The sequence below is a fragment of the Echinops telfairi genome, unplaced genomic scaffold (assembly GCF_000313985.2).
Source record: "Echinops telfairi isolate 266 unplaced genomic scaffold, ASM31398v2 ScPeMD7_2;HRSCAF=8, whole genome shotgun sequence".
Classification (NCBI taxonomy): Eukaryota; Metazoa; Chordata; class Mammalia; order Afrosoricida; family Tenrecidae; genus Echinops; species Echinops telfairi.
In genome coordinates, this window is record NW_022103898.1 from 76,311,379 (window position 1) to 76,324,674 (window position 13,296).

A 13,296-nucleotide genomic window follows, 5' to 3' on the forward strand; every position below is an offset into this window, starting at 1 on the left:
AAGTACTTCCTCATTTATAGAATAGGATTATGAGAGTGCCTACCTCATAGGATTGCTGGGAGGGTTAACTGGGAGATCAAATGCAAGGCATTCAGCTTACTGTTTGTACCCAATTAACAATATTGTCATTCGGTGCCAGCAAGTCAAGCGTAGACTCATAGCAGCAGAAGGAAGCACTGCCTGGTGCCCTGCATCCTCCTCACAACTGTTCTGATGCTTGAGCCCATTGTTGCAGCCACATGCTAATCTATCTTGTTAAGGGTCTACCTCTTTTTTACTGATCCTTTGCAAAGGGTGGTGCCCTTTTCCTGGGACTAGTCCCTCCTGATACCATGTTCAGAATACTTGCTACAGTCTTGCCGTCCTTGCTTCTAGGGGTCGGTCTAGCTGTACTTCTTCCAAGCCCGATCTGTGTGTTCTTCAGGCAGTCAGCCATGGTGCGTTCAGCGTTCTTCACCAGCACTGCGGTTCCTGGCCTCCCTTCTTCTCTGCTTCCCTCATTCACAGCCCAGCGCTCTCTCACGTGCATGCGAGGTGATGGGAAATATCATGCCTTGGGTCAGGCTCTCCTCGATCTTAAAAGTGACCAGTTTACAATAGCAGCTTGTTCTGGGTTAATGACTGTTTGTAATATTTGGTGATCACATTTTAGAGAAATAAAGACTGCCTTATTCCTTCTTTCATCCTAATTTCTTCCTCCCTTCTCAGTCTGGCTAAGAGTCTAACCCCAAGTTGAAATATGGCCTTTAATAAAAGTGGCTGGTTTACTTCTTTTAGTGAGATGAATTATAATTCTTAGCTTGCTATGTTGTACTCTTACTATACATAATTCATGTTTCTTCTCTTTGCATAAAGCTGGAGCTGGTGTTCATGTCGTCATGCTTCAGGAGTCCAAAGTTTATTATAGTAGCGACCAGCAGTTCTGTTACAAAAATGTGCTTGTCCCAAAGTGGCATGATGTATGGACACGGATACAGGTAAGAGCACCCGGTATGAATGCCCGTCTGTGATTTGTAAGGACATTGACACATTTTTCTCCCTCACACACAATTGCTCACAACCTTGTTAGGGTTGAGATGATCCTGAATTGTATTTTCATCAGTAACCATTGCTTCCTCCGACGTGTTTCTTCTCTCTTCTCCCTGAAGCACCTAAAATACCCTGAATTTCTAAGCAGACTTTTTGGTAAACTTCCTTCATCCTTTCTTTCCCTTAGGGAGCTGCTCTGCCTCTGTACCCTTGCCTTTTCCCAACATAATAACATGCTAGCTCTCTTCTCTTTCAAGCCTTATGCCTTCTTTGGGCTGGAAACCGTTGCATGCCTACCAGGGCGTAAACATCTTTGACTCGCTGCTCTTAACCTATTCTGCTTCCAAAGAAGATGTTTCATGAATCCCTGAGCCACAGCTATCCCTTGACAGAATGACTTTGATCTCCTTTCTTTCATACCACCATTAAGTCACCTGGCCAACAGGAGTGTCTGGCTCTAATGGTGATTGAACAAAATGAGCCTTTTGGAATTGCTGCCGCCGCTGTGTAAGCAGAGCTACTGATAAGGGCATTTGTTCACATCAGGAACATATGGGTGGGTTTGTGAGGTTGTTTTTTTTCTTTTTCTTTTTTCTAGCCTGATAGAAAAATCATATTCTATCTTGGGCACATTATGAGCAACATTTACTCATAATCAGTAATTTGTGACAATGGGTTGAACTTCTCAGCCTGTCATTATGGGAAACATTTTCAGTTGTCTGGGGCTGTTCATGTCTGGCAATTTTCTTAATGTTTTAGACCCTTGTTTTGTATGGTTTTTCATAACTGCCATGTTGATGACTCTTCAAGCTGGGAAGTTTTCCCCGTGCTCCCCCCCACCCACTTTATGCGCTAGTCTAATAGTAGCTTCAGCTCATATGAATAAGACATTTTCACACCCCCCTCTCCCTACCATGTGCAGTTTTGCTCGCACAATTATGTTGTAGCTACTGCTTCTCTGTACTTCTTCTAAGACAGGTGATAGACTGGTGCTAGCACAAATATCGCCATTTACTCTAGGACGTCTTTAAAAAGCTTGTACACGTGGAAACGTAGAATTCCTACTTCCTTCTTTCTCATCCCAAATTTACTTGTTTTACAGATTCGGATAAATAGTTCCAAAATGGTACAAGTCACCCAGGTGGAGAATGAGGAGAAGCTCAAGGAGCTGGAGCAGTTTAGTATCTGGAACTTTTTTTCTTCTTTTTTAAAAGAGAAGCTGAATGATACGTATGTTAACGTGGGTCTCTACAGCACCAAGACCTGCGTCCAAGTGGAGCTTGTGGAGAAGGACACTGAATACAGTGTCATTGTGATCCGGAGTAAGTCGTTCCTCTGTGTTGGTAAGGGATTCCCTAGTGAGGAAGGGCTGAGCTCTGGCTGTGGCATTAGTAGGATAAAGAAGTCAGCCCAAAGATAGCTCTGTTTGGGGTTTGATTATAACCTTGAGTACGCCTCTGTTCCAGACAGCTCAGGGAGACTCCACCCCATGGAAGACCTTTCAGTTCTTGAACCAAGACGTCCCCTTAGGTCAGCGTGATGACTTCCTAACTTAGAAATGAGAAGACTTAAATTCCTAGTGGAGCCCTGGTGACATAGTGGGTTATGCATTGGAACCCCAACTCCAAGGCCAGCATTTCAAACTCACCAGTCATTCTGTGGGCGAAAAAAATGAGGCTCTCTGCTCCCTTAAAGAGCTACAGCCTCGGAACTATCCAGGGCCAGTTCCCTCCATCCTGGAGGTTGCTATGAGGAATCGACGCTATGCCAGTGAGTTTCTTTTCTTTTTAAAATGCTTCTCTATTGCCACAGTGCCACATACACTTCAACCAAGGTAGATGTCCTGAATTGCGCAGGTGTGCATTTGAAAACATGAATGGTAAAATCACAAAAGCTGAAGAAAGGTAAAATTGAATATCAATGGTTCACAACTGAAGGAAATATGAGGAGCCCTGCCAATAAAGGGGAGACCTCTGTCTGTGGCTCAGGCTTATTCAGCGGTCTGGCAGAGTTTTCCTGGGAAACCTTCACAGGGGAAACACTTCCCTTCAGATTCTCTCCGACTTTTGGTTTCTCTTTGCTTCCTAGCCGGGGTCCTGGTGAATAGTAGGCATGTCCCTAGGTTTTGCCACGAAATAGGGCACGCTCTTCCACTTGCGCTAGGATACCACAGTTCTTTGGTTGTAAGAGATTAACCTAATCTTATAGTGCTCTGCCTTACTACTGCTCTCTCTGTTTGTCGGCCTGCTGCCGACTCAGCTCCAGGACTCTGGGTCTGAAAGCTGTGGGCGGGCCTGGGAGACCTCTTTTGGGGCCTGCAGGTCCTGAGTGAGATGTACGCGAGTGTCTGCTTTTCCAGCCCTGCTTGTGTAGCGTAGCAAAGGGAAGTAGACGGTCTTGTTGGCTAGGAGAGCAGCCAGTTGATGAACAACAGAGGGCCTTGGCCTTGGCCCAAAGTTCTAGGCAAAACTGAATTCTGCTCCTTAAGTGACTGAAGGTTCGCAAACCTGAGTGGTAGAGACCCCTTGTGGGTGACTGCATGAAGCGCTGCTGGTACTGGGCCAGACTCCACTCAGCATTCATTGGTCTGCCTACCATCGACTTAATTCTGACTTGTAGCGGCCCCCTGTGGGTTTCCGAGACTGTAGTAACTGTTTACAGGAGTAGAAAGCCCAGTCTTTCTCCCTCAGAGCTGCTGGTGGTTTCAAACTGCCGACCACGCTGAGCTCAGCCCAAAGCGTCATCACTACACCACAAGGCTCCTTTAGCATAAGTCACCCAAACTAAAGTAAGGTCTTTGAGAGACTATACGCTCTACAGAGACTGAATTTGACGCTTTCTTAGGAGGGGTGGCCCCGACTTTGAGTGGCACTTGCATTGCTCCTTACGTGTGCTGGTTGCATGTATCTTCCTGTAGCTCAAAACTTCTTCAACTGTGGGTGTGGGACCCCACATATTTGAAGGGAGGGTTTTAAGAAATTTGGCAATAGTAAAAGGGTTTTGAGTGTGCGGTGACCAGGAGTCAATTCAAAATCGAGCACATAATGGATCTGGGGTATTTGGGCAGACTTGCCCCTGTTGCAAATTGCTCAGGCGAAAAGGAGTCGAGAGTGGGAAAAGTTGAAGATGGTCTGCCGTAGCTGACCCAGTAACACTTACATTGCCTTTTATTCTTTTGTCTTAAACTGTTTGGTTCGTCGGTTAAACAGAAGTCTCTATTTATTTCAGGATTTGACCCCAAACTCTTCCTCGTTTTTCTCCTGGGACTTACGCTATTTTTTTGTGGAGACCTGCTGAGCAGGTAGGTTGGGAGGCGAGCTTGTGCTATGAGGGGACCCAGACCTGCCCTGCGTGACCTTGATCATGAAACATTAAGTGTGGCCGTCACTGGTCCATGACCTTCATGACTAGGGCATCGTCTGTTTGGAGAGTTTTCCTGCTGCATTAATGTGTGCTCTGATTTTTGTTTTTATTAATAAGGCTGGCAATAGTGAAATTCCCCTGTTAGATTAGTCTGTTATGTAATGGGATTCAGCCAGTATTTGAATTTGAACATCACCACCCTGTCCACCACTGGAAATAAAGCGTTAAGCTCTAGTTACATAGGACCATGGGTTGAGTTTCATTCATGCTGTTCAGAGGAAAAGAGACACTTTCTAAGTTTTGTTGTTATATTTAGTATATTCCATGTATTCATCTCCTGCTTAACCTACTAAGTAGATACAGATGAGACTTACCATGTAAAAATAGAAGCATATAGATAGCCACATAAACACTGAACAAAATTTGAATCAACATTAGCATTAGACGTAAAAGAAGTGAGAAAGTGTGAAAGTAGCAAAGGGACAGTTAGCAGGTGGACATTGAGGCTGGGCTGGAGTGGTCTGGTGCGGGTTGTTCCTGCTTTGGGGCTCCTGAGAGAAGCTTATGGTGAGCGGACTAGCTAGTAGAAAGCCTGGATAGTGGTAGGGGCCGAGATTCTAGCCCACATGCTTGGTTTACCAAGCTGGGCCTTAGGTAAGCAGTTCAGTTCCCTTTCTATTCTCCACCAGGACAGTGTTCTTGCCCCTTGGTTTTTCCTAGAGAAGTTGTGCAATTCCTCCGAAGAAGATTCTTAGGTGAAACTAGGTCAGGAGACATGCTGGCTGGCGGTAGGAGGGGGCTAGGAAACTAAGTAGATGTTTATTATTGGGATATACTTATTTGAGGGGGCCTTGTTGATATGAATGCTCATCATTTGGCAGCAGCCACATCATACCAGTAGCTACTTTTTTCTGACCTTAAGATTTGGGTGAAGATATGCTCTAATTTGGTACCTTTGCCAATTGTTGGGCTGTATGCTGTGTGTATCCATGGCCTGCATGCTGTGGACACGGTCATGAAGTACATTTTATCTTTGTAGAAGCCAGATTTTCTACTATTCCACTGGGATGAGTGTGGGAATCGTGGCCTCTCTCCTAATCATCATTTTTATGCTCTCCAAGTTTATGCCCAGGGTAAGTCGCAGAAGACTCCTTCTGTGCAGTTCGGGGGTGCTTGGCTAGCTGAAGGACTTTGCTGGGTATTGTCGAACTACACATTTGCATGATGGCTGCAAGTCAGTGCCCTACTCTTTCCTGATTCAGACAGATCCTTTCCCCTGCAACATGAGGCTCAGCTACCCACAAACTCCTTTTTTATATGAAGTCCTGTGCACTGGGAGGATTAAAGCCTCCTTCCTGTTTGTTAATTACACAGCGAGGCTTTTAAGTTATTTAGCTTCTTATTATCCCAGTGTTCCCTGCAGACAGTACCAGTTTAAATGTAAAGGACATCTTTTGAAGAAATATGTTTTGTGCACTTTGAGTGGGCTGGGTTTGTTGTTTTTTTTGGGTAAATCATTGTTCCGTTTGCTTCTCTAATGTGTTGAGAGCAGGACGCCTGTTGTAACCTTGTGCTTTCACTTCTGCTCTCTGTCTAGAAAAGTCCCATTTACGTCATCCTGGCGGGAGGCTGGTCCTTCTCTCTGTACCTCATTCAACTAGTTTTTAAGAATTTACAAGATATCTGGAGGTGTTACTGGCAGTATCTTCTAAGTAAGTTTTAGTTTTACTGTTAACTTCTCATATGCTTTGGAAATGTTGATGGCCACATAGGTACAAGTGTGCTTAATACTACTGAATGATGGATTTCTATAAGATTTGTAAGAGCCCCCGGTACAATTATTAATAATAAAAAAAACCTCATATGCTTATAGGCTGCTTTTGTTAAATCAATCATGACAAGGCTATTGTCTGCTTATGGGAGATAAACAGTCCAGGTTATTTTATTAGCTTTCAAACCTGAAAGCCCTTCATGCATTTCTAACCAGTCTACAGGTAGTTACTCACTGTCTGGGATGAGACTTTTAATTTGTTGGTATTTGTAAGTGCACCTCTCTTTACACAGTAGACTTCATTTTAAAGAGCTGGACGTTGACTTTTTAAAAATCATGACATATATTAAATATACTGGGGGAGCCCTAGGAAGTCAAGGACCCAGTGAATTCTAGTCATCCAGATTGCTCGCCCTTGATTATGTCCTTGAGAGATGATGCTTTAAGTAAACTATCCCAGAAATGTTCAAGATGTATGAGGTAAGTAAACTAGCATTGCTTCTCGGGCTCCAGTTCACACATACGCAGGTTTATCTGAAACAAAACATGTTCAAACGCGCCTGTGCAATCATTGGAGTCAGCCAGGCACTTGTCTTCGTCTTGTTAGGGTGTCTCCAGGAAAAAAGGTCCAATTGACAGAGTGTCTTCTGACGACGGGATCTGCTGGGCCAGTTAATTCAAGGCAGAGCCGGCAGAGCAGCCGGTTATGGTGACGGGTTTTTGCCCACCCCACCCCCCCCAAGATAAAGGAGTCATCTTGATGGATTTCTGGAAGAATGCAGGGAGATCACAGAGACTTCTTTGGAGGGAATTTTAAGGAAATTGAAAACGGCTTAGATTAAAAATAGTCCAGGGAGGTGGATGCTGAGGGTTTTCGCTCTGTGATGACAGTTCACCATCTCACTCTGGAGGGCGAGCGTTCACCTCATCCGGCATACCTGTAACCCTCGTCTCGTCTTTTCCGGCCTTTTTCCCGTTCCTACAACGTCAAGACCGCTGTCAGGAGCATGCTCTCCACAGTCCCCCGAGGATGCAAAAACTGCTGTTCTGGCATGATGTGAGTGAGGAGCGCAGCGTTCTTCAGGGAGGGGTGGAGAGTTGGAAACAACTCCTCACCTGCAGAAGTTTATAAACCTAGCCAGATAGGTCAAGAAACAATATCTTCACATTTAAATTCTTTTGTTTAATAAAGTTTTCTGTAATTTTTCTAACAATACTTTTTGACTCATTTTGAATCTTAATGTTACACTTAAGCCAAATACATCTGGTATGACATAAAGCATAGACAAATTACGGATCTAACTATATCCTACTGCCAGAGGTATGAATAATTGAGTAAAACTCTTGCTTGATTTCCTGGTCCAGTGGATGATACAGTGAATCTACTGCTGCTTCCCCTACAAATAACTTTTGCCAGGTCTACTGGATAAGGAATGTCTTCTGATAACTCTTTTGTAGGCTACATCTTCACAGTTGGATTCATGAGTTTTGCAGTGTGTTACAAGTATGGGCCCTTGGAGAATGAGCGAAGTATCAACCTGCTGACCTGGGCCTTGCAGCTGATGGGCCTGTCCCTCATGTATTCTGGCATCCAGATACCACACATGGCCTTTGCCATTATCGTCATTGCACTGTGCACCAAGAACCTGGAGTACCCTGTCCAGTGGCTGTACATTACCTACAGGTGACCGGAAGGCAGGATAACGGTACTGACATGTGCAATGGGAGGTATGCAGTTGCAGCAAAAGGGTACAGAGGTGTAAACTCGGGCGTCTTCGTTAATGGACGTTTCTGTATAATGATGATAATGATTCTGCTTTTGTTTGGGGGTCTACTCCTTTAGCAGCTCTCCAGGCGTGTTTTCTAGTCATTTTATGAAATAAAAGCATCTAGTAACTGGTATGTGTTCCTATTACCACCAGGTGGTGCTAGTTACACCACTTTCTACCACATACTCCAGGTGACCTGGTTTCAGAGGATTTTGCATTGACAATCAGGTAGTCTTGGGATCTCCGTTTTCAGATGGGACTTGTAGCATGTTACCATCTAGCACTGTAACAGGCCCTTGAGGACGTCACAGACGGTTCTCCTGGAAGCAGTCGAGGTGACGCCTTCAGTTTGGTGAACCAAGTTCACGGCCACGGCCAGAAGCCAGTGCTTTCCTGTTGTTTCCATCGACTGGAAACTAAATCCATATCTTCCTGTTTTGTAGAACGAGCGACTTTGTTCATGTTAGTGAATAATCGTGGCTACTCTGACTTGTCAAGGGCCCATCCTTATGAAAGAGGGCTTGAGAAAGGTGGGAGAGTGATGGATCTTCGTGCTCAGCTGTCTGCTGTGTGGCTGCCTCACTGAGGGGAGCTCGAGGTTAGGCTGCTTACTGATTCATGATTCATGATGTTATTTTGATGAGCACAGAAAGATGTGTAGGGCAGCAGAAACGCCTGTCCTGCCCCGCCTTCTGACAGAAGAGGAGTACCGGATGCAAGGGGAGGTGGAGACTCGGAAGGCTTTACAAGAACTTCAGGAATATTGTAGAAGCCCAGACTGCCCTGCTTGGAAGACTGTGTCTCGAATTCAGTCTCCAAAAAGGTAAACTCTTGGCCACATAAGCCAGGCATTTATCAGGATCGTTAACCTAGAACTCTAGCCGAGATCACACTGCTAGAGAGCCATTTGTCTCACTGACTTTTCCCAAAAGTAAGTGTCAGCATGTGGACATCGGCTTGATTATACATGGCAATGGGAAGACTCCAGGACCATGCCAAGTGTTTCCTCTGATAGTCTTCCTTGCTTTCTGAGTGAGTCAGTGAGTGAGTGTGTGCGTACGTACACTTAGGAGCAAAACTGTACAGTGAACATGCGAAGCTTCAGTGTAGAATCTTGATGGCATAAACTTTATGGAGCTATAAACATTAATAAACCTATAATGTCCCATGGTCTCTTCTTCTCGGGATTACAGATGACTAATGGAACCTTTGGGCTCACACAGCTGTGAGGACGGCCCAGGACTGTGCAGCACTGTTGTTGTGTTGCACACAGGGCAGTGATGAGTTGTGACTGTCTTGAGGGCACCTAGCAGCCACAGGAACAGAACCTTAGCACTGCAGTGACAGTAGCAGGATTAAACAAGATGAAGGGGATATTGATCTCTGGCCCTCTCTTCTTTCTTACTGTAGTCCTTGGGCAAGGACAAGGATATTGGCTAGACTCTGTATAATTTGAGCTATGAGCCTGTCAAAGGATTTCCATTGGTTTTTCTTTTGATAAAAAAAGAAAAAACAAAACAAAACAAACCCAGAGAGCAGGTTCCTAATCAGTATCGTTTTCCTCCTTTTCAGATTTGCTGACTTTGTGGAAGGCTCCTACCACCTCACCCCACACGAGGTGTCTGTCCATGAGCAGGAGTATGGCTTAGGGAGCATGCTTGTCCAGAGTGAGCTCTTCGAGGACACGTCTTCGGAGGAGGAGAACTCAGGCCCTTTGTGCCCTGCGATCACACAGAACAACTTCCTGTCTTAGTGGTGCTCAGTCATTGTGCTGCGGACTGGCTTGGGATCTGTGCGTTCCTTGTTGCACATGGTGTGCAATTGCTTCTCAGCCCTTTGAAACGGGGTGAGATAGTGCAGAAAATCTCTCCCTGAACTTGGAAGCTTGATTCGGTCTCCCTCCGGCACTGGCCGAGGTGGTCTGTGTGGAACCTCTGGGAAGAAGGGTGGGTGAAGTAACAGTCTGCTGGCTTGGGTTCAGCTCTCAGCCCACCTTCTTATTCCCAAGGAAGACGCTGGCTCGCGTGGCATTCTGGGACCTCTCCGGAAGAACATTCATGGTTGGCACTCCTGCTTCTAAGAAGGGACTTCATAGAAAAGTGAAAAAATAACGACACTTCCCACAACCTTTTGCAAGGAAGCCTTTATATTTTCCCAATCAGATAACTTACCACTGCAGCTGACCCTCAGGAGTGAGTGGAGTTATAACTACAGCAATGACTTCAGACTCTAGGCTGGATCTTTCATAGAGAAATCACAACTCTGAGCCTTTCGTACCTCTTATCTCAGTGACTAGAATCAGTCTTGATGTAACCCTTCGTAGAGGAAGATGAATTTTTGTTTGTTGTGTTTTTGAAGCAAATAGTATATATTTTTGAAATATTGTCAATGCACATGCTGGAACGTGCAGGTGCCCCAGAGCGGGAAGTGCACAGACCCCTCTGTAGTTATAACGGGGTTGGCCGCTGCAGCTCCAGGAGCGGGGTGCCGGTGAGCTCTGCTCTGAGGGCTGCCTGCCAAACGTTTGGGGATGTGTCTGTAGGGTCTTTGGGCAAGGTCGACTGGCCGTGTCCTTCCTGTGTTCAGCTTTTCCTCCTCAGCCGCCTGCCTCCCTCTGTCTTTCCTGGGCGTGTGTGCCGTTGTTCCAGGCCTCATCCCTGCCTGCTCTTGGTTTGTGGCATTACTCACGCCAGCTCAGAGAAGCCGTCTTACGCTGGGGATTTAGACACCTGGCCCAGGCGCTCTGTTTTGCCTCCGTGGGTCACATAGCTTTTGGTTGCAATGGAATCAGGACATAATCTCCTTTCCCTTCCCCTTCCTTCCTTCGTCTGCTCATCTCCTCATTCCTCACATCCTCTCAGCCTTTCCTCAACATCTGTGCCCCTTTCATCCTGTCGCCACTCCCCCACACACACATCCGCCCCCTCAGGACAAAACCTGAGTTATCAGCCCCGACACTGTCTGGAACATTTCTTACTATGCAAACTGTGCGTGCCAGGGGGTCATTCACCTACCTGGATCCAGGATTGGACCCGCTTTTTCACGATCCTCTACTTGTTTGCAGTTTTATTTCTGATTAGAGACTGACAGCACCTTTGATTACAGGGCCACTAGTTTCACTTCACCACTGGAGGTCATTGTGACCCTCCCTTGGCCAGGAGAGAGTTTGCTTACAAACCAGCAGTGTTTTTGTGAGGGGGCAGATCCCCCCCTGGCTGCTCTTTGTTTGCTTCTCTCTACTGGATCTGATCTGCCCCCTTGGAGAAGGGGACGCTTGATCACTTTGGCCAGTAGGGTAGACACTCCTGACAAGAGCACTCTTCAGGTTGATTGGCTCTCCGTGCTGGGGGAAGCAGGCCTTCATTTTTTTAAGAAGCTACAGTGACGCCTGCAGACCAGCCATTTAGTGGATCATGTGGAAAGGCCCTGGGTTCCATCGGCACCAAGATCCCTCTTCAGGTGGCTGGTGGATCATTTCTTCCAGGTTTTTCGACAGCTTCAGACTGTTGTTGAGTGACAGCCACCTCAGTTGGCAGCAGAGAGACTCAAGACGGAAAGTGAAACATGAGCAGTGTTGGGGCAGGTGCAACGGGATGAGGTGGTAGGTTCAAGGAGGTTTATACTGGGGAACCCCAGTGCCTTCATGCATTGTGTATATGGTAAAATCCTATCCCGCCCTGAAGTACCGTGAAACTTCTGAGATAGAACTATTTTTGCCTTATTTATAGAAACTGACACCTAGCATATTTGAGCCAAAGTTGTATCAAACAAATAATTCAGCTATCCAAGTGATCTCAGGGTTCCCTGGTGGCTTTGCTGCCTTCCCCCCAAATAGCTCCCGAGGGAGGGAGGGAGCTTGCCTCAGGGTGGGCCGCTCCTCCTGCCGTAGGCCATTTCTCTTGTGATGAGGCTTGTGAAGCCGAGGAGACCCTGCTTCTGTTTGCTAACTCCTTGTGAAGTACAGTTCCCATCTGGAGGCCCACATTTTCACTGTGCCGGAGTTTGGGGTGAGTGAGGGCAAATGCAGCTTGTTACTCTTGTCTGCGTGGTGGTTGGAGCCGGGAGCCGAGCTGTGGGCCATCGCGCTGAGAGCTGCTCCAGACAGTGAAGGACAGTGCTACTCGGGTGTGCTGCGCAGCTGTGGCCGGCTGCCGGTGTGGCTCTGCCCTCGGTGCTTCAGCGTCTCCGTGTGCCTGCAGATGGCACGGCTCCGTCAGCCCTCCTTGGGAGCTGCTTTTGCCCCTCTTGGCCACTTGGTCTACTGGCTCAGTCACTGCTTGAAGCCCCCATTTAATTTTCTCTGGCAGTGATAGCTCTTGCAATTTCAGCACAATCTCGTCTCCTCCCAGACCAATCTCTTCCAGAAGGATGAAGGGATAACTATGGGGTGAGCTGGCCCGTGGAGCCAGGTCTGCTGCCTTGTCAGCGTCTGACTTGGCAAATACCAAGCTGTAAATTGGCCCTAGGGCTCAGGGTTTCGTCAACATCGGAAATCCATCGCCTCTGTTCCGTCTGGTCAAGTTGGGTAAAGTGTGCCTCCCACTAATGGGGGTCTCAGAAGCACGTGGTCTGAAACGTTGCCCGTTCACTTTCCCACTACGATTGCTTTCACGAGACCAAAGGAACAGAGTGACCAAACCTAGGGAAGTGAAGAACTTTAGATTCCTGTCAGCACCCCCCACCTTCTTCCCAAATTATGATTTTTAATGTCTTAGGAAGGGGGTTTTGCTGAGAGTCGCTCTTTGGCCCCAGTGTTCTACTTTGTGCTAATCTATCCCATCCTCGAGCCCAGCCCCCTTTTCCTCAGTCCCCAGTTGGTATACACCACAGGAAGCTTGATGACTGCAAAGGGCCCAAGTAGACTAGATAGCCGGCTCTCCCACTGCCTGATAGAAAGGAGAAAGCCTTGGGAATGGGTTACACAATCGCCTTCAATCTTTTTGTTTTTCCAGAAAAAGATGAGCTCAGATGGACGCCCACGTAAAAATGGTTCCTAACTATGTGCCCATAACGTTTCCCTGAAGTGAGGAGTGTCAATCGAAGTAGGAGGAAAGGGAGGGGAGTCAGTGCCCTTTTAGTATCTCTCTGGACTCCGGATTGGAATGCCAGGGGTTTGAGCTGAACCAAGGACAGGAGACTTGGACAGATCCCTGGTGCTTCCATGTTCTGTAGGCACTGGGCCCGAGTCAGAAGCGTGTGAAATAGCCTTCTTTCCAGCACAGCACAGTGGGCCCTGGTTATGAGCTCTGTGGAAGCCATGCCGCTGTGGTGTCCTCAGTGCCTTTGCTCCTGGGTTCAGGTCACTGGAGCTCACCTGGAGGTGGTTGCCGCCTTGCAAAGGGGTACCTGGTGCCTTAGGTGATG

The 13,296-nt window shown here is 46.9% G+C and overlaps 1 protein-coding gene across 1 annotated transcript in view; it reads left to right on the forward strand.

Annotated features, from left to right (window-relative positions):
* Nucleotides 1-13,290, forward strand: part of NEMP1 (nuclear envelope integral membrane protein 1) — a 25,939-nt gene extending 12,649 nt beyond the window's left edge. The window contains exons 2-9 of the mRNA XM_004700536.2: nucleotides 856-977; nucleotides 2,132-2,351; nucleotides 4,258-4,330; nucleotides 5,432-5,525; nucleotides 5,990-6,104; nucleotides 7,622-7,847; nucleotides 8,582-8,755; nucleotides 9,505-13,290. Coding sequence (XP_004700593.1) covers nucleotides 856-977; nucleotides 2,132-2,351; nucleotides 4,258-4,330; nucleotides 5,432-5,525; nucleotides 5,990-6,104; nucleotides 7,622-7,847; nucleotides 8,582-8,755; nucleotides 9,505-9,685 — 1,205 coding nt within the window. The 3' untranslated portion in view covers nucleotides 9,686-13,290. The remainder of the gene's footprint in view (nucleotides 1-855; nucleotides 978-2,131; nucleotides 2,352-4,257; nucleotides 4,331-5,431; nucleotides 5,526-5,989; nucleotides 6,105-7,621; nucleotides 7,848-8,581; nucleotides 8,756-9,504) is intronic.
* The last annotated feature ends 6 nt before the right edge of the window (nucleotides 13,291-13,296 follow it).